Genomic DNA, 20,612 nt, shown 5'->3' with positions numbered 1-20,612 from the left:
CTGGGCTCTACACATGCTGTTTTAAGATTCTTTTCCATTTGAAAAATGTTGTGAATATCTGTGTATCTAACACTTTTAACAGTAACAATAGCTAAATCTTTATGGAGCATTTACTATGGACCAGACATGTTCTAACCATTTTACAAGGTATTAATAACTTCTTTGATATTTAAAATAATCCAAGGACAGCTGTTAAGCTACAGTTAACAATTGCATTAAGAAACTTGCCCAGGCCAGGCGTGGTGGCTCACACCTGTACTCTCAGCACTTTGAGAGGGCGAGGCAGGGGGATCACCTGAGCTCAGGAGTTCGAGACCACCCTGAGCAACATGGTGAAGCCCTGTCTCTACTAAAATACATTAGCCAGGTGTGGTACCACGTGCCTGTAGTCCCAGCTAAGGCACAAGAATCGCTTAAACCCCAGAGTGAGACTCTGAAAGAAAGAAAGGAAAGAAAGGAAGGGAGGGAGGGAGGGAGGGAAAAGACAAAGAAAGAGAGAAAAGAGGAAGGGAAGGGAAAGGGAGGGGAGGGGAGGGGAGGGGAAGAAGAAAGGAAGGAGAAAAGAAAAGAAAGAAAGAAACTTGCCCAAAGTCACCAAGTTCTAAGTGGCAGCACAACTATCAGAATCCACTTAGTCTGAATCCAGAAGCTATACTTTTAAACCACTGCACTCTACAAATAATTTTAAATAATTGAGTATCTACTGTTTCCAAACTTCTCACTATTACAAAGTTTTGATGAACCTTCTTTTTTTTGAATTGGAGTCTTGCTCTGTCATCGAAGCTGTAGTGCAGTGGTACGATCTCGGCTTACTGCAACCTCTGCCTCCAGGATTCAAGCGATTCTCCTGCCTCAGCCTCCCGGGTAGCTGCGACTACAGGCACCCGCCACCATGCCCAGCTAATTTTTGTATTTTTCGTAGAGACAGGGTTTCACCATGTTGGCCAGGCTTGTTTTGAACTCCTGACCTGAGGTGATCTGCCTGCCTCAGCCTCCCAAAGTGCTGGGATTACAGGTGTGAGCCATCAAGCCCAGCCCTTGATGAACCTTGTTATAAGAAATCTTTTTTCCTTAAGATAAATTTTTAGAAGTATGATTGCTAAGCCAGAAGATAAAGCAAATAATTTAAATAACCAGGTGAGCTGTCAACCAGAACACATTTTAATCAGCTCATAAGGAAACTTAATGCAGTAGAAAAGATAATTTGCAACAAATAATTATAATTAGATGGCTCCATATATAGAAATAAGAATCACAGGCCGAGCACAGTGGCTCATGCCTGTAATCCCAGCACTTTGGGAGGCCAAGATGAGGTCAGGAGTTCGAGACCAGCCTGACCAACATGGAGAAGCCCCGTCTCGACTAAAAATACAAAATTAGCCGGGCTTGGTGGCACATGCCTGAAATCTCAGCTACTTGGGAGGCTGAGACAGAAGAATCGCTTGAACCCGAGAGGTGGAAGTTGCGGTGAGCCAAGATCACACCATTGCACACCAGACTGAGCAACAAGGGCGAAACTCCATCAAAAAAAAAAAGAAACACGAAAAAAAAAAAGAATCACTAGGTACTTTAAAGTCACAAGGGAGGTGCTAAATAGCTAAAGAAATGCTGGTATTCAACTGCTTAAATGCCCCCTTGGAGTCAGTAAGTTAAAAAAAAAAAAAAGAAAGAGAGATGGGGTCTCACCATATTGCCCTGGCTGGTCTCAAACTCCTGAGCTCAAGGGATCTGCCTCCCTCGGCCTCCCAAAGTGCTGGGATTACAGGCCTTTATTTTCAACTTTAACATCACCTGTTTTAAAGCTCTAAGTCACATGGAAATAACCCAAATGATAATTGACGTTAAATAAGTATATCTTATTTAATGTCATGAAATAAGATTAATAAAAATGCAATGTATATATACATTAGAATATTATTTCACATTTAAAAAGAAAATCCTAGGCTGGGTGAGGTGGCTCATGCCTGTAATCCCAGCACTTTGGGAGGCTGACAGTAGGATTGCTTGAACCCAGGAGTTCGAGACCAGCCTGAGCAACATAGTGAGACCCTGTCTCTACAAATAATAATAATAATAATTAGCTGGGAATAGTGGCACGTGCCTCTAGTCCCAGCTACTCAGGAGGCTGAGGTGGGAGGATCGCTTGGGTCCAGGAGGTTGAGGCTGCAGTGAGCCATGACACCACTACACTCCAGCCTGGGTAACAGAGTGAGACCCTGTCTCAAAAAATAAAGTAAAATGAAAAGGAAATCCTACCATTTGCAACAACATGAATGAACCTTGAGGACAATATTCTAAGTGAAATGAAATCAGTCACAGAAGGACAAATACTGCATAATCCCACTTATATGTGGTTTATCTAAAATAATCCAACTTATAAAAGCTGAAAATAGAAAAGTAGTTGCCAGGGGATAGGTAGAGAGGGAAATGAGAAGTTGTTCAATGGGAATAAAGTTATAGTTATATAAGATGTATAAGCCCTCAAGATCTGAGTGCAACATAATGCCTATAGTTAATGATATGGTACTGTACACTTTTGTGTTGAGAGGGTCAAACTCATGTTAAGTGTTCTTACCACAAAAAAAAATGACACAGAAAAATTTGGAGGCAATAGATGTTTATGACCTTGAGTGTGGTGATATCACTGGTGTGTAAATATGTCCAAACTCATCAAATTGTATACATTAAATATGTACAGGTTTTTGGTATAGCAATTATACTCAATAAAGCCGTAAAAAAAAAATCAATTGATTAAAATAAAAGTAACGTGGTCCACTGGGGAGAAAAGGTTTGACTTAGGTCAAACTAGCTGGAAAGTAGAGAATATAAAAGACCCTCTGAGGCCTCACATGAATTAAACAGGTCAGTTATCTACCTATATTAAATCTGCATAAATGCAGTTTACCTTTCATTTCTTCATCATAGAATGGCAAGGAGATCTTTCATGTTGCATTTCCTCAAAAGATCTATGCAATATAATGACACATCACAGACCTTGTGGCCAAGATCCACCAGAAGCAGCTCTCTTACTGATTCCTCCCAGTAGGTAGTAAGTGTTAGGAGAAGCAACTATACCATAATAGGAAAACTGTTTTAGAACCTTATTGAAGAATGCAGTTACATAAAATTTATAAAGACAATGTGAAAAAAATATGAAGGAACCGATATTATCAGCCTAAAGCCAGTCCAACAGGTATCTTGGAAACCACAAACTACACCTGGGCAACTTGAGCAGGAAGAATACGGTAAGAAAACAGAACCCTCTTTCACCCAAAGGGAGCATTCCAGGTGACTTCAAAAAGATCTTGTCATGATTTATGCCATTCTTCATAATTAAGGCATCTGATCATTTCTACTTGATCACTTTGAGACGTGATGGTTTAAAAAGTTTCAAATAAATTATAGAAATTTTAAAGGCCACACAAAAATGTTATCACCTGTTCAAAAGTCTCCCCTGCCCAACTAAGCCATATTCACTGTAAGTCAAATTACAAGTGGGCGCACAGATATACAAAAAATATATAGTTTAGGAATTTCTTTTTTACAGAGTCTCTCATTGTGGTCCTAGGCATTATTATGCAGCCAGTATTACTGTTTATTATTTAAATTAGATGGAACTTTATATAAGTCACAAGTTAATGAACCATTAACACAACAAATATTTCCTATTGTGTATATTCCATTTACCTCCTAAACCACAAGTATGCAAAGCTCCATTACAGCTTCAAAATAAATCAGCATACAGGTTTAAAAAAATAATTTCTTGGGAGGTGAGTGAAGCGCCTGCTGCTGAAATTTGGGGGCAAATAACCGGAGTAGGTTTGTTCCTATACCTCGGCGAGTCGCCGGCCTGCTGGGAACGGGACTTCTAAAAGGAACTATGTCTGGAAGGCTGTGGTCCAAGGCCATTTTTGCCGGCTATAAGCGGGGTCTCCGGAACCAAAGGGAGCACACAGCTCTTCTTAAAATTGAAGGTGTTTATGCCCGAGATGAAACAGAATTCTATTTGGGCAAGAGATGCGCTTATGTATACAAAGCAAAGAACAACACAGTGACTCCAGGCGGCAAACCAAATAAAACCAGAGTCATCTGGGGAAAGGTAACTCGGGCCCATGGAAACAGTGGCATGGTTCGTGCCAAATTCCGAAGCAATCTTCCTGCTAAGGCCATTGGACACAGAATCCGAGTGATGCTGTACCCCTCAAGGATTTAAACTAACGAAAAATCAATAAATAAACGTGGATTTGTGTTCTTATATTTTTGTTAAGTGGATTAAAGAATTTATTACCTTAAAAAAAAAATTCTTAATCCTCAGAGCTTCCCATTTCAAAAAGAGAACTGAAGAATCTGCCTATGGCAGTAGCCTATGAACATGAAGACACAGCCCCTTCCCTATGACTAAGCAGCTCCAGGCCTTGGATTATAATTACACAATGTCTCTCGCACATGCAAAAGGAGAACCACAAAGATGTTTATTGTGGTACCATTTGCAATAGAGAAAAATGGGAGGAAATAATAATTAAATGTCCATCAACAGTAAAACAGGCACACTATGGCGTGTTCAGCAGCTCAGAAGGAACTAGAACAAAGGTCAGTCTCAAAAATCAAGGTTCAACAACAGAAACAACCTGTAGAAGAAACACACAATATGACACCACATATCCATAATAAAAGTATAAAGCAGATGGATGGCAATGATCAAAATGAACTGGGGGAAACAACAGGTTAAGAACAAATGGGGCCAGAAATTGAGACCCAAGGGCTTCAACTATGATGCAATGTTTTCTTTTAAACTGAATGGTGACTAAAAGGTATTCATACGACTTTTTTTTTTTTGAGACGGAGTCTCGCTCTGTAGCCCAGGCTGAAGTGCAGTGGCCGGATCTCAGCTCACTGCAAGCTCCGCCTCCCAGGTTCACGCCATTCTCCTGCCTCAGTCTCCCGAGTAGCTGGGATTACAGGCGCCCACCACCACGCCTGGCTAATTTTTTGTATTTTGTAGTAGAGACAGGGTTTCACCGTGTTAGTCAGGATGGTCTCGATCTCCTGATCTTGTGATCCGCCCGCGTCGGCCTCCCGAAGTGCTGCGATTACAGGCATGAGCCACCGTGCCCGGCCCATACTACTTTTATAGAATTACTATAAAAGTAGTAATTATGCCTGAATTACTTTAATAGTGAAAATAATCCTTTCCTAGCAATTGACCTACTTCAATAAATTAACATTTATAATAGTTCAAAAATAATTCCTTTCTATTATAATCTTGCATTCTTCAGTAGAAATATATGATAACTAGGACAGGCGTGGAGGCTCATGGCTGTAATCCCAACACTTTGGGAGGCCGAGGTGGGCAGATCACGAGGTCAAGAGATCAAGACCATCCTGGCCAACATGGTGAAACCCCATCTCTACTAAAAATACAAAAATTAGCTTGGTGTGGTGGCACACGCCTGTAATCCCAGCTACTCGGGAGGCTGAGGCAGGTGAATCACTTGAACCCAGGAGGCAGAGATTGCAGTTAGCCGAGATTGCGCCACTGCACTCCAGCCTGGTGACAGAGGGAGACTCCGTCTTTAAAAAAAAAAAAAAGAAAGAAAATCTGATAACTACAGGAAAAGGGCACAAAGGAACATCCTAATTTTAGAACTAGCCCGGTCACATATACACACTTTTGGAGTGTTTCTAGAAAGGAACTACTCGAGGGGCTGGGCATGGTGGCTCATGTCTGTAATCCCAGCAGTTTGGGAGGCTGAGGTGGGTGGATTGCTTGAGGCCAGCAGCTCAAGACCAGCCTGGCCAACATGATGAAACCCTGTCTCTACTAAAAATACAAAAATTAGGCAGGTGTGGTGGCACATGCCTGCCGTCCCAGCTACTTGGGAGGCTGAGGCATGAGAATTGCTGGAACCTGGCAGTCAAAGGTTGCAGTGAGCCGAGATCATGCCACTGCACTCCAGCCTGGGCCTGGGCAACAGAGCAAGAATCTAAAAGAAAAGAAAAGAAAGAAAGAAACTACTCATACTACCCACCTATCTCTGGAGACAATCCCTAGAAGTCTATAAAACTCATTATGCTTTTGAGACAATCTAAACTTTTCAAACACACACCAATGCTTTTTCTACAGAAAAATAAAAGACACCCACTCAGTCAGTTTGAACTTCTATCCTTCCAAAACCCAAATCCAAGCTTCTCCCACCTTCAGAAGGTATGCCCTTTTCTATGCAGCCCCCAAGGCGCCTACTGCTCAACAACAGTTGCACAAAAGAATAAATCAGGCTATCCCTGTGGGCCTCCTTAAATGTATTTATTTTAACCTCTTCTGGATTGCTCTATCCTCATTTACACAGCTGTTACTGTGTGCAAATTGCATCATATTATATTGGTCTCCCCATATAAACTTGGGAATATATGTAGGGAGGAAGCAAGTCTCTTATGGAATAACCTAATTGTATCTAGTACAAAGTTCTATGCATTGTCCATGCTCAATAATACTGTAAACATTTAAGGAATCCCAGTATGCCAGTAAGGGTGTGTGTGACTTAATTTTTTTTTTTTTTTTTTTTGAGATGGAGTTTTGCTCTTGTTGCCCAGGCTGGAGTGCAATGGTGCGATCTCACTCACTGCAACCTCCGCCTCCCAGGTTCAAACGATTCTCCTGCCTCAGCCTCCCAAGTGGCTGGGATTACAGGCATGTGCCACCATGCCTAGCTAATTCTGTATTTTTTGTAGAGACGAGGTTTCGCCATGTTGGCCAGGATGGTTTTGAACCCCTGACCTCAGGTGATCCACTCACCTCGGCCTCCCAAAGTGCCGGGATTACAGGTGTGAGCCACCACGCTCAGCTACTTTAAATTTTTGGAACTCACCCAGGTCCTTTACATTTTTTCTGATCTCAGAGGAAAACAAGCATGCAGCAATATACAACCACTTTCTAGAACTCCTTCCTTACCACTCCCGAAGCCTACCAATAACAGACTGCTTTTTAAATTACAATAAACCAGCCAGGTGCAGTGGCTCATGCCTGTAATCCCAGCACTTTGGGAGACCAAGGCTGGCGGATAGCCTGAGGTAAGGAATCTAAGACCAGCCTGGCAACATGGCAAAACTCTATCTCTAATAGAAATATAAAAATTAGCCAGGTGTGGTGGTGCATGCTTGTAATGGGAGCCTTGGGAGGCTGAGGCGGGAGGGAGGATCGCTTGAACCTGGGAACCGGGGATTGAAGTGAGTCAAGATTGCGCCACTGCACTCCAACCTGGGCAACACAGCAAGACTCTATCTCAGAAAAAAAAAAAAATAATAATAATAAGTTATAATAAACCACAGAGAAACCCCCAACTTCTTTGGAATTGTGAGCGACTCATTACAATCATTATCATTTCCACCCATATTGCACATGCATATTTTTAAATAACAATGAGTGTAATCAGTATGTTCATAAGAAATATAGTTTAGGATTTCAGGGTAACCTTTGACATAAAAAGGAGATACTGCCTATTTTCAGAATCTGGTTCCCATCCCCATCTCTATCCTCACCTTCTACTATCTGACTTCAAACTAGTCCGTCTAGGTTTAATTTAACCATAACCTTTTAATGTCCCTTCCCATTGTCCCTGGACCCCCACAGCCCAGGCTCCACACACATGCACAAAGTCCTCATCCCCTTATCTTCAATAATACAACAGTCACCCTAACCAGGCTGCAGCTTCCCTTCTTCTTACTGCTTGTTTTTTCTTTTTGGTATTTATTTATTTATTTATTATACTTTATGTTCTAGGGTACATGTGCACAACGTGCAGGTCTGTTACATATGTATACATGTGCCATGTTGGTGTGCTGCATCCATTAACTCCTCATTTACATTAGGTAAATCTCCTAATGCTATCCCTCCCCTCTCCCCTGACCCTTCTTAACGCTTTTGAAAAGTATGTGCTCTCACACCAGACCACCCAGTTTCTAATGTTGGTTAATTTAATTACCAGCTACTATTCAACCTCTCTGTGCCTCTTCTAATAACTGTATCACATCACAGAGTTGGTGTGAGAATGGGACGAATCAGTATGTGTAAAAGGTATTGTAAGTGCACCACAAGCGTGAGCCATCCTTATCAACAGCAGCATGCTCTTCACTGCCCTTACACAGACACTGACAGTGGTCATTAAATGGCTCTTTATGACTTTATGACTTTCCACTAGCCCATGTGCTCCACTAGCTTACTCCTCTTTGAATTCCCAGAGAAAACCACAGCAATGGGTATTAGGCAGGCACGTAATAAATGTGTGATACTATAAAACAGGAATACAGATACAAGGGATCATCAAAAATTTCAAGGAAAATGAGTATTATGAAAAAACTATGGCCAGGCACAGTGGCTCATGCCTGTAATCCAAGCATTTGGGGAGGCTGAAGCAGATGGATTACTTGAACTCAGGAGCTCGAGACCAGCCTTGGAAATACGTCAAAACCCTGTCTCTCCAAAAAATGCAAAAATTAGCCAGGTGTGGTGGCATGTACCTGTAGTCCTAGCTACTCAGGAGGCTGAGGAGGGGAAAGGGTGACAGAGGTTGCAGTGAGCCAAGACCGCACCACTGTATTCCAACCTGGACAACAAAGATAGACCTTGTCTCAAAAAAAGAAAAAGAAAGAAAAAGAAGAAACTTGCATGGATTTGAAAAACTTTTTGCACCAAAATAAACTTGTACTAACTTGTCATAACATGTCTGAGCAAAGCCTAGTTTGAGGCACTAAGAAGGACAAACATCAGTTTGAAAAGAGCCCCTCTCTGAGCAACATAAATAATTCTGCTAATTTTTTTTTTTTTTATGAGACGGAGTCTCGCTCTGTCGCCCAGGCTGGAGTGCAATGGTGCCATCTCGGCTCACTGCAACCGTCGCCTGCCAAATTCAAGTGATTCTCATGCTTCAGTCTCCGGAGTAGCTGAGATTACAGGTGTCTGTCATCACACAGGGCTAGAATTCTGCTAAAATTTAAGCAAAAATAAACATCAAATTTATGGTGAAGCTTGGGCAGAATGGTGAAATCACTGTTGCTTTTTGAAAAGTTTATGGGGACAATGCCCCCCAAAAATCAGTTTAAGTGGATAACCCTTCAAGAATTGTCGGGCGCAGCGGCTCACATGTGTAATCCCAGTTGGGAGGCTGAGGAGGGTCACTTGAGCTCAGGAGTTCAAGACCAGACTGGACAACATAATAAGAACTCATTTCTATGAAAACATGAATTTTTTTTTTCAAAGTAGGAAAAAAAAAAAAAAAAGACGACGTTGAAGATAAAGCTCACAGCAGCAGACCCTCTGTGTCAATTTGCAAGAAAAAAGTTAACCTTGTTCATTCCTACTTTAAGAGAACTAATGATTAACAGCAGAAACAATAGCCAACACCACAGACATCTCAACTAGTTCAGCTTACACAATTCTTGCTTGTTTGTTTGATACAGGGTCTGGATGTCACCCAGGCTGGAGTGCAGTGACTCAATATTGGCTCACTGCAAACTCTGCCTCCCAGGCTTAAGCCATCTTCCCACCTCAGCATCCCCAGTCGCTGGGACTACAGGCGCAAGTCACCATGCCCGGCTAATTTTTGTATTTTTTGTAGAGATACAGTTTTGCCACATTGTCCAGGGTGGTCTCAAACTCCTGAGCTCAAGCAATCTGCCCACTTCAGCCTCCCAAAGTGCTGATTACAGGCGTGAGCCACCCCACTTGGTCCATATTTCTATCAGCATTTTGGTCAAATTTAATCAGTCTCTGACAAGTTCCAAAACTTTCCCTCATCTGCCTGTCTTCTTCTGATCCTTCCAAACTCTTCCAATCTCTGCCTATTACCCAGTTCCAAAGCCAGTTCCACATTTTCAGGTATCTTCACTGCAATGCCCCTCTCCTGGTACCAATTTTCTGTGTTAGTCTTTTCTTCATTGCTATAAAGGAATATCTGAGACTAGGTAATTTATAAAGAAAAGAGGTTCATTTTAACTCACAGTTCTGTCGGCTGCACAGGAAACATGGCACCAGTATCTGCTCCTGGTGAGGACCTTAGAAGGCTTCCAATCATGGTGAAAGGAAAAGGGGAAGCAGGTGTGTCACATGGCAAGAAAGGGAACAAGAGAGAGAGGAGGAGGTGCCAGGCTCTTTTTAAACAACCAGCTCCCACATGAACAGAGTAAGAACTCACTTATCACCAAGGAGGTGGTACTAAGCCATTCATGAGGGATCCATCTCCATAATCCAATACCTCCCACTAAGCCCCAACTCCAACATTGTGGATCACGTTTCAACATGAGACTTGGAGGCAACACACATCCAAACCATATCAGTATTCACTGGTGTCAAAACCAGGGCATAATTAATGCAATGGCACCACACTCAAAACGTATGTTTCATCTTCAAAGACTTTTCAAAAACATAACCAGCTAGTCCCTGTCAGTCCTCTGAAGTCTCTTATCAAAAGGAATAAACAAAATGATTGAAGAAACAGATTTTAACCTGATAGGAAAAAAACAAATAGAGCCAGATCAAGATAACAACATTTTTATTGAAACTTCTTAGATTTATTTTCTAGCTTATTCTAGATGTGCTAATTTTGAGCTATTTGTGGAGCACCACCACATTCTGGTCATCACAGACTTTTTTTCTAAGAAAGTTAAAAATATACTCAAATGGTCTGTGAAGTTTACTCTTCCAGTCCATATCCACATCAAGATTTATTTTTCTCTTGTTATTTCAAATAAATCTTAACCACTTCCAATTCAAGGATGATGATCTCATGTTTCCATGAGATCTGAGCATGAGATCTGAGGTCTGTTCTCAGCTGCAGACCCCTAATTCTGGCTGCCAGCTGGATGCTACACAAATGTTGTGTATAGGCCCTAAAACCGAGCTGTTCCCCTACCTCACTAAATCTGTTCCCTTTCCTCCCAGTGTACTCCCCGTTCCTCAGTGGCATGGCCATCCTCCCACCCAGCCACCTTCCATACCTCCTTCTTTTCTCTGGTCTCCTTCCTTGCCTCCCCTCACCCTGGTCGATCAGGTGCCAAAGTGACACCTCAACTTCTGGAATCCTTCTCTCTCCCACTGCAACTGCCCTATTTCTAGCCCTAATTACCTTCACCCAGCTTACTGCAATCGCCTTCCAAACAATATCCCTACCTCTCTTGCCCTCTAAACTCTGCCATAAACTGTTGTCAGTTTTCAAATCATAGGTCTGACCACTTTATTTCTCCCTAAGTGGCTCCTCCTTACTCATAAAATATTCAATCTTCAGGCTGGTAAGCACAGCCCTTCAGAGCCTGCCAACCCTCCCTCCTTTCCAGCCTAGTTTCTCACCAACCCTTGGGGTGGCAACCTTTGCTGCAGCCATACCACCAGTTAACTGGTCCCAAATACCCCAGCACTCCCCTCTTCTGGCCCGGTGCACTCCCCTCTTCTGGCCCGGTGCCTGCGTGTGTGGGCTTCTCTTCATGTACCACTCCCACATGTGCATACCCACCTCCTCCATCAATATCCACCTGCCACCAACTGAAAGGCCTAGTCATCCCCTCTTCTATTCTAAACACATTTCCAGATTGAACCCCTCCTCCACTCAACCATGGGAGAGTCCAAATACAATCCTTTCCAATGTGAAGGCAGGCATCTCCTTCAATGATCCTCACTCCCCTGACACTCAGCCTTACTTTCCATTCAAGTCCTCTAATCTAAAAATAAATAAAAAACAGGCCGGGTACGGTGGCTCACCCCTGGAATCCCAGAACTTTGGGAGGCCGAGGTGGGCAGATAACCTGAGGTCAAGAGGTTGAGATCAGCCTGGCCAACAAGGCGAAACTCCATCTCTACTAAAAATACAAAAATGAGCCAGGTGTGGTGGCTGGCGCCTGTAATCCCAGCTACTTGGGAGGCTGAGGCAGGAGAATCTTGAACCCAGGAGACAGAGGTTGCAGTGAGCCGAGATTGCGCCACTGCACTCCAGTCTGGGCGACAGAGCGAGACTATGTCTCAAAATATATACCTACATACATATATAAATATATACATTCATTCATACATACATACATACATTACATACGATGACAACACTCTTACCACTTCCTTTGCCCTTGTGGGTTCATTTTACTACACCATCCTCTCCTTGCCAGACAAGCCTCATGGAAGAGCACCTCCACTCACTGTCCCGCTTCCTCTGCACTACTCACTCGCCACCCACTGCAGTGTGACTGTGCGCTCCAGTTCACTGAAGTGGCTCTCCTCAAGGTCTCCAGAGACTGCCTCACGGTTCCACCCCAGGCCTTCTTGGCTTTTCTGCAGTACTTGTCCCATGACCAAGCCCTTGTTCTTGAGGTGGTCCCGACCTCAGATCCCAGGACAACCACCCTCTTCTTTCTCTCCAGCCTCTCTGACCACTCCTTGGTTCCTCCATGGACATGCCCTTCTCTGCCCACTTCTTACCTTCTGGTGCCCCCATGCTTCTGTGATATTGTCCATGCTTCTGTCTGAATACCTTTTTTGCTGTACACACACAGTTCAGGTGACTGCATCTAAGCCCATGACTTCAACAAATTCCAAAGCTCTCTCTGCAGACCATGTCTACCTTCTTGATAAGAAACCCAAGAAACTTTGATAGCCCACAGACATCTCAAAACACACACGCCCAGATTTACTCACTCAAAATTTATTGACTGCCTAGTGTATGCCATACATTCATTGCCTGAATGTGTCCTCCCTCCTAAACCTGATCTTTCTTCTTACTTGATTTCTTGGTGAGAGGCAGCTTGCTAGCACCATCTTCCAAGGGACCCAAACCAGAAACCTACAACTCATCCTTGACTCCTCTTTCTCACCACCTGTATGCCCACATTCAGTGTTACTAACGCCTCACAATTAACCAGTATCTCCAACCCAGCCCCTCCTCCACTTCATCCCCACATTCATGCCTTCATTCCATTTTAACAACCGGACATCTACTGAGAACTGGGTACAACTTACTCATGTGTAGACATATGATCACATGTCCTGAGAGTAAAAAGAACAGTTCAGGATTTCTAAGCACCCTTTTTTTGTTTGTTTCGTTTCGTTTTGCTTTTGAGATAGGGTCTCCCTGTGTCACTCAAGCTACAGTGCAGTGGTGTGACCATAGCTCACTGCAGCCTGAAACTGCTGGGCTCAAGCAATCCTCCTGCCTCAGCCTCCCAAATAGCTGGGACTACAGGCACAAACCACCACATTTGGATAATTTCTCTTTTTTCAGTAAAGACAATGTCTCGGTCTGTTGCCCAGGCTGGTCTCAAACTCCTGGGCTTAAGCAATCCTCCTGCCTCAGCCTCCCAAAGTGCCGGGATTACAGGCATGACCCACCACGGCCTAATTTTTAACTTTATATCTCTTTTTTGGATGACAAAAATTATACGTATGGCAGCCCACATTTTCCCTTTTGATGAATGAAAAACCTTAAAATCAATGAGTGCCTACATGAGTGGAATGCCTACATGTAAACTCAGAGGTACTTCAAATATTTCATAACTGAAACATTTAGGATCTGGGAATTTGTTGCTTTTATTTGCCACAAAATGCAAACAACCTTTTAGTTCATATAAACCATTTTTCTTTCTTTTCCTTTTTTTTTTTTTTTTTTTGAGATGGAGTCTTGCTCATCACCCAGGCTGGAGTACAGTGGCACAATCTCAGCTCACTGCAACCTCCGCCTCCCAGGTTCAAGTGATTCTCCTGCCTCAGTCTCCCAAGTAGCTGGGATTACAGGTGCACACACCACGCCCAGCTAATTTTTGTATTTTTAGTAGGGATGGGGTTTCATCATGTTGGTCAGGCTGGTCTCAAACTCCTGACCTCAGGTGATCCACCCACCTCGGCCTCCCAAAGTGCTGGGATTACAGGCACGAGCCACTGCGCCCGGTTGACATAAACTATTTTTACATAATACTCATTTTCATAGGCCAACTTTCCAATTAAAACAAACATAATATGTGAGCAGCTACATAAATCAGCTATTTCTTCATATTATCACATTAAACATACAAAATCCACCACAGAATTTCAGGAATATACTAAGATCTGTTTAATGAAAAGGGCAGGAGTTGCTAGAAAAATAATTTTTTATGATTTTCATAACTAAAATCACAAGTTTGTGTAACTATGCATTTAAGTATAGTCCTTCTAGCTAGAATAGCAGGTGGATGGGCGCAGTGGCTAATGCCTGTAATCCCAGCACTTTGGGAGGCCAAGGCAGGCAGATGGCTTGAGCCCAGGAGTTTGAGACCAGCCTGGGCAACGCTGTGAAACCCCATCTCTACAAAAAAAAAAAAAAAAAATACAAAAAATTAGCTGGATGTGGTGACAAGTACCTGTAGTCCCAGCTACTCGGGAGGCTGAGGTGGGAGGATTGCTTGAACCCATAGGCAGAGGTTGCAGTGAGCCAAGATCGCACCACTGTACTCCAGCCTGGACGACAGAGTGAGACCTTATCTTAAAAAAATAAAAAATGAAAATTAGCCGGGTGTGGTGGTCTGCACCTGTGGTCCCAGCTACTAAGGAGGCTGAACTGGAAGGATCACTTGAGCCTGGGAGGTGAAGGCTGTGGTGAGCTGTGTTCATGCCACTGCACTCCAGCCTGGGTGACAAAGCAAGACCCTATCTCAAAAAAATAATAATAATAAAATAAAATAAAAATTAGACAACTGACTCTGGCATTTTATAATAGGATTTAACTTGCTGAAAGTTTTCTAGGAATATTTACCTGTATGTGTAGGCTGGAATAAAGGAGACACTTGAAGCAAGTGAAAGAAATTAATCACGCCAGGCGCAATGGCTGAGAGGCCAAGGCAGGCAGATCACCTGAGGTCACAAGTTCAAGACCAGCCTGGTCAACATGGCTACACCCCATCTTTACTAATAATACAAAAATTAGGCAGGCGTGGTGGTGCATGCCTGTAATTCCAGCTACTCGGGAGGCTGAGGGAGAGAGAATTGCTTGAACCTGGGAGGCAGAGGTTGCAGTGAGCCAAGATCATGCCACTGCACTCCAGCCTGGGCGACTGAGCGAGACTCCGTCTCAAAAAAAAAAAAAAGAAAAAAATTAATCTTCCAAAAGAAATGAACACACTCCCTCAATCCCAAAAAGTTGCACCAACCCTCAAGTACTGACTTTTCCAGGAAGTATAGTGGCTAAACAATCCCTTCTGTCCTACCATTCTCAGTAAGAAGATGATTCTCATACATTCATCCTGTCCTGGTTTTGAGGAACGTGGAACTGCTAGTGGGCTCTTATTAAATAGTTCTTGATACTGTATTTATAACTCCTGCAATATACAGAAGTTCAAAACAATCAAGTGTTCTTTTGGCTTACATGAAATCCATTCTTAAAAAAAGAAAAAGAAAGAAAGAAACCTGTTCTTGTTGGCACTAGATAGGGGATGAATCAAAGATATCACCCAGGTCCCCCTTGATTTCTTTCCCAAGACATTCCCTCTTTTGGAAAAGAAATAATTCTATATATTCTATTTATTTCTCAAACACCCATGACTAATCAGCTCACTTGGGTTTTCCCCATCCAAGTAGATATGACCTAATATAGCTGTTTCTAAACTAATTCATTTGGCATCTCAATACATTTGTGAAGCCCTCTCAGGTCCTATTGCTGTTACTTTCCCTCCAATCAGTAATTCTGTTCCAGAATAAACTAACCATTTGCCACACAGCTGGACAGGGCCTTTGAGGAAGAAACTGAAGCCAAAAAAATGGTTAAGTAACTCTCCCAAAGTTATCTCTGCTATTTAATAAAGGACCAGTCCTAGGAGCTAGGTATCCATACCCTTGGCCCAACATACTTTTCACCTAAATATCCTACCTCCACATGAATATATAAGCTATTACTGTTGTTTTATTATTACTCCCTCTGAAACCAAAAGAAACACATTTTAGTGCCTTTGCCCAACTTTTCCTTGATTATAATTCTGACACAAGTCTGATCAGATGAAAAGGAGGTAGTTAATTAACAAATATCACTGGGACTCCCTCTGTCCTCCGTGCCAGGCACCGAAATAGCACTGAAAATATCATGGTAAACTAGAGATGTGGTCTGCCCTTGTGAAGCTCATAGGCAGGATAATCTGGAAGGCTTAAAGCTAAATTAACTCAAGTCCCCTCAATAAGCCAAAATGTCATCTTCCCTCAAATCACCAGTGCTTCATAACATAATCATCAATTCATAAAGTAATTTAAATTTGATGTTTAGCTATCAATTGTTCAGGCCCCCAAACACAAATCACCACTCTACAGATAAAAACAGACATAGAAGAGATGGGGAATAAATTCATTTTCAAAAAACTGTTTATCAAGTGTCAATAGTACAGTCAGCTGAGAATGTATCATCAATTTACATGAGACAAGATTAAAATTAGGAGAAAATCATTTTTTAGTAGTCTCTAAACATACCTGTGATTGCTACCACACTTACAATTATGTAATAATCTATAATCTAGGAATACTTTCCACATACATTATCTGATTTAACCCCTCTATAATATGTTTTAAAGATCAAGAAACTGTTGCTCAAGGAAGTTAACTAAGGAACCTGCTCAAGCTTCCAGAGCTAGTAAATAACAGATCCAAAATTAAAATTGTCTCCCAATTCTAGATCCCCAGACCTTTCTACTGAACCACACTGCCTTCATAAAATCTCCTACCAAATTATTTTAATTAAGAATGCTGGATGAGCATGGTGGCATACACCTGTAATCCTAATACTGTGGGAGGCTAAGGCAGGAGGATCACTTGAGCCCAGGAGTTCAAGACCAGCCTGGGCAACACAGCAAGACCCCATTTCTGCAAAAACATTTTTTAAAATTAGTCAGGCATGGTAGAATGCACCTGTAGTCCCAGCTACTCAGGAGGCTGAGGTGGGAGGATCACTTGAGCCCAGGATTTCAAAGCTAGCTACAGTGAGGCATGATCACACCACTGTACTCCAGCATGGGTGACACAGCAAGACCTTGTCTCAAAAATAAAAAATAAAATAAAATAAAACAATACTAATACCATTAGAAATAATAAGTTAATCTTTTTCTTTTTGCTTTTTTTTTTTTTTGAGACAAGAGTCTTGCTCTGTTGCCCAGGCTGGAGTGCAATGGCACAATCTTGGCTCACTGCAACCTCTGCCTCCTAAGTTCAAGCAAGCGCGTCAGGTTAATTTTTATATTTTTAGTAAAGACAGGGTTTCACCATGTTGGCCCAGGTTGGTCTCGAACTCCTGACCTCAAGTGATCTGCCCACCTCGGCCTCCCAAAGTGTTAGGATTGCAGGTGTGAGCCACCACACCCAGCAGAAGTAATAGGTTAATCTTTATTAAACATGTACTTATATATGCCAGGTATAGTTCCAAGCCTTTTATATGAATTAACTTATTAATAACATATATACAAAAATATATCAATAACATTACAGCTCAGCCAATTAAAAAATTTAAAGGCTATTAAAAATCTTCACAATGGCATTTGGAATTACTACAAAGCCAGTTTCCAACAACCAATTCATTGTGAGAAACATACAACCAAAGGAAGGGGAGGTTGGGGATGGAGAGAGAATATGAAAACCCAGAAGGCGCATCCGGCCTGTAGGACTAGGAAGAGGTTTCCCACCGGATTCCAAGACTCATACCAATTTTACAGAGTACAAACGAACTCTGAAGAGTTGGCCAAGCAGATCACAAGACTCATTGAGCTTTAATGCCTGTACTGGAGCATAAGCAGGCCTGTTTCCTAAATGTGGAAGCATCCAGCATTGCTGAAACCCTCAAAGCTGAGACAGTCACTCTGTGGAGAGAGAACAGAGGGCTGGGAATCCAGCCACTGCCAGGGAACTGAACTCTAAGGACAGCAGCAGGGTCTGCCTCTGCAGTACGTTATACAGTTTGCATGTATTACCTTATTTGATTTGATCTCATGAAAACCAGAAAGACGACAGTGACTAAGTTCCTAAACCATGAGCACAAGACCTTCTGGAGGAAAAAGGAAAGCCCCAGGAAGCAGCGGAATTCGTCACCAGGTCAAGCGAGCTGCCCTGAGCAAAACTAGCCAGGATCCCGTGATCAGAGGCAGATAAGAGAGAAAGAGGAAGTTAAAAAAAATGTGTACAATGTGTTAACTGTACATAAACTCTTGAGCAAAAAAACACACACTTTCATATGTCCAATCATTCTCTTTCAACGGAGTGGCTTGCTTTAAAGGAAAAAGAAGTTGGTAAAGACTCGTGGTTAGGTGCCCCCAGGCTTGGTCAGCAGGCCATAGCTCCTTTCCAAAAACAAAGGCACCACAGTGATACGGCATGCAGTTAAAAATAAAAAGTAAAAAAATAAAATTAATCCTCCAGGAATGACTGGAGCTCCTTCCTGATGAATTACATTGAGATTCCCAATTCATTTTGGTTAATAAAGCCAATGAGACAGGCCTAATTTCCTGCCATTTTTCGCTCTTTGGCTGGACTATCTATTAGTTCACTTCAAATCTTTCAACCACTGTCAGTTCTCCATATGGTCTACTACCCTCAAATGAAAAGGGGTATATAATGGCATGTAGGAGGATCTTTTAAAAATAACTGTTGCTGGCCAGGGGCGGTGGCTCAAGCCTGTAATCCCAGCACTTTGGGAGGCCGAGATGGGCGGATCACGAGGTCAGAAGATCGAGATCATCCTGGCTAACACGGTGAAACCCCTGTCTCTACTAAAAAAGACAAAAAACTATCCGGGCGAGGTGGCGGGCACCTGTAGTCCCAGCTACTCGGGAGGCTGAGGCAGGAGAATGGCGTGAACCCGGGAGGCGGAGCTTGCAGTGAGCTGAGATCCGGCCACTGCACTCCAGCCTGGGCCACAGAGCGAGACTCCGTCTCAAAAAAATAAATAAATAAATAACTGTTGCTGGCCGGGCGCAGTGGCTCACGCCTGTAATCCCAGCACTTCGGGAGGCCAAGGTGGGCGGATCACGAGGTCAGGAGATCAAGACCATCCTGGTTAACACGGTCAAACACCGTCTCTACTAAAAAATAAATAAATAAATAAATTAGCTGGGCATGGTGACAGGCACCTGTAGTTCCAGCTACTGGGGACACTGAGGGAGGAGAATGGTGTGAACCCCAGGAGGCGGAGCTTGCAGTGAGCTGAGATCGCACCACTGCACTCCAGCCTGGGCGACAGACCACGACTCCGTCTCAAAAAATAATAGTAATAACTATTGCTAACATTTATTAATGCTTATGAACTTCCAGGCATCCTACTAGTTTACATATGAGGAAACTAAGACTCAAAGAGGTACAACGATTTGCCAGGTGTGGTGGCCCATGCCTGTAATCCCAGCACTTTGGGAAGCCAAGGCAGGAGGATCACTTGAGCCCAGGAGTTCAAGACCAACCTGAGCAACAATGAGATCCTGTCTCATAAAAAAGAAAAAAATAAAAATAAATTTAAAAATCAAAGAAGTACAATGACTTGCCCAAGATAATACAGCTAGTGATTTAAACACAGGGTGCCCTACATAGCTGCCTGCAATTAATCAATTAAGAACACACACCCTTTTAGCCTATAGTTCTCCCTCTTTTTCATTACTGAGTTTTAGGCCCTCACCTCAAACAAGCAAGATCCATTGTAATGCTAATTTTAAAACTGTAACAGAACTTCCTCCTTTAGGAATGGATTTTGTAAGTGGATTTGCTGATATCGGCGCTAGGTTTGCCTTTATGAAAAGTACTCCTTCTGCTATACAATAAGCCCACATTCTCTTCCCCCAAATTTCACGAATGCTTATTTGGATATAGAGACCACCAATATGACAGCCAAAGATCAAACCCCTGCGGTTTATTATTAATGAGGCAGCAGCACCTCATTCACGCTAATTGACAGTTTCATGTGACCAAATCTGGGCAGAGGAAACACAAGAAAGCAATTTTAAAACAGAAACGTGGCCGGGCATGGCGGCTCATGCCTGTAATCCCAGCACTTTGGGAGGCAGAGGCGGGCAGATCACTTGAGGCCCAGAGTTCGAGACCAGCTTGGCCAACATGGTGAAACCCTGTCTCTACTAAAAAAAAATACAAAAATTAGCCAGGCGAGGTAGTGGGTGCTGGCAATCCCAGCTACTTAGGAAGCTGAGGCACGAGAATCTCTTGAACCTGGGAAGTGGAAGCTGCAGTAAGCTGAGCTCGAAAGCTGCAGTGAGCCGAGATCGTGCCACTGCACTCCAGTCCTGATGACAGAGCGAGACTCCATCTCAAAAAAGAAAAGAAAAGAAAACTCCGAAATATCTGAAAGGGCTGTACCTTCCTCCTAAAGGAACACTGGCAAGAAAAGCAATCCACAAGCCTGTCTGAACAAACAGAAACAGACCTTAAATGGACAAACGTAATATTGTTTCTTTATACCATCTACATAATATTTACATTTTCCCATAGCTAAGAAATTACTCACTACAGTCAAGTACCCCTGAATTTACCTCTGGCATGTCATGAAACCTGCATCTGCTTAAGGCCTAAACGGATAAATGTGCTAGTTAAATTTCTCATCTCAGAGTTCCTCTGAAATTAAAGTTCAATAAAATCAACTGAATTT

At 42.7% G+C, this 20,612-nt stretch overlaps 2 protein-coding genes across 2 annotated transcripts in view; one reads left to right on the top strand and one right to left on the bottom strand.

The window, feature by feature from the left end:
- Nucleotides 1-20,612, bottom strand: part of RASSF3 (Ras association domain family member 3) — an 87,954-nt gene that overhangs the window by 53,975 nt on the left and 13,367 nt on the right. The gene's annotated exons all lie outside the window — the stretch shown is intronic.
- Nucleotides 3,773-4,290, top strand: LOC111551225 (60S ribosomal protein L35a). Its single transcript, XM_023225084.3, has one exon. It carries the CDS (start codon nt 3,881-3,883, stop codon nt 4,211-4,213), a length of 333 nt encoding a protein of 110 aa, XP_023080852.1. The 5' UTR covers nt 3,773-3,880; the 3' UTR covers nt 4,214-4,290.

This window comes from Piliocolobus tephrosceles, chromosome 10 (genome assembly GCF_002776525.5).
Source record: "Piliocolobus tephrosceles isolate RC106 chromosome 10, ASM277652v3, whole genome shotgun sequence".
Classification (NCBI taxonomy): Eukaryota; Metazoa; Chordata; class Mammalia; order Primates; family Cercopithecidae; genus Piliocolobus; species Piliocolobus tephrosceles.
This window is presented reverse-complemented; position numbering and strand designations above follow the sequence as displayed.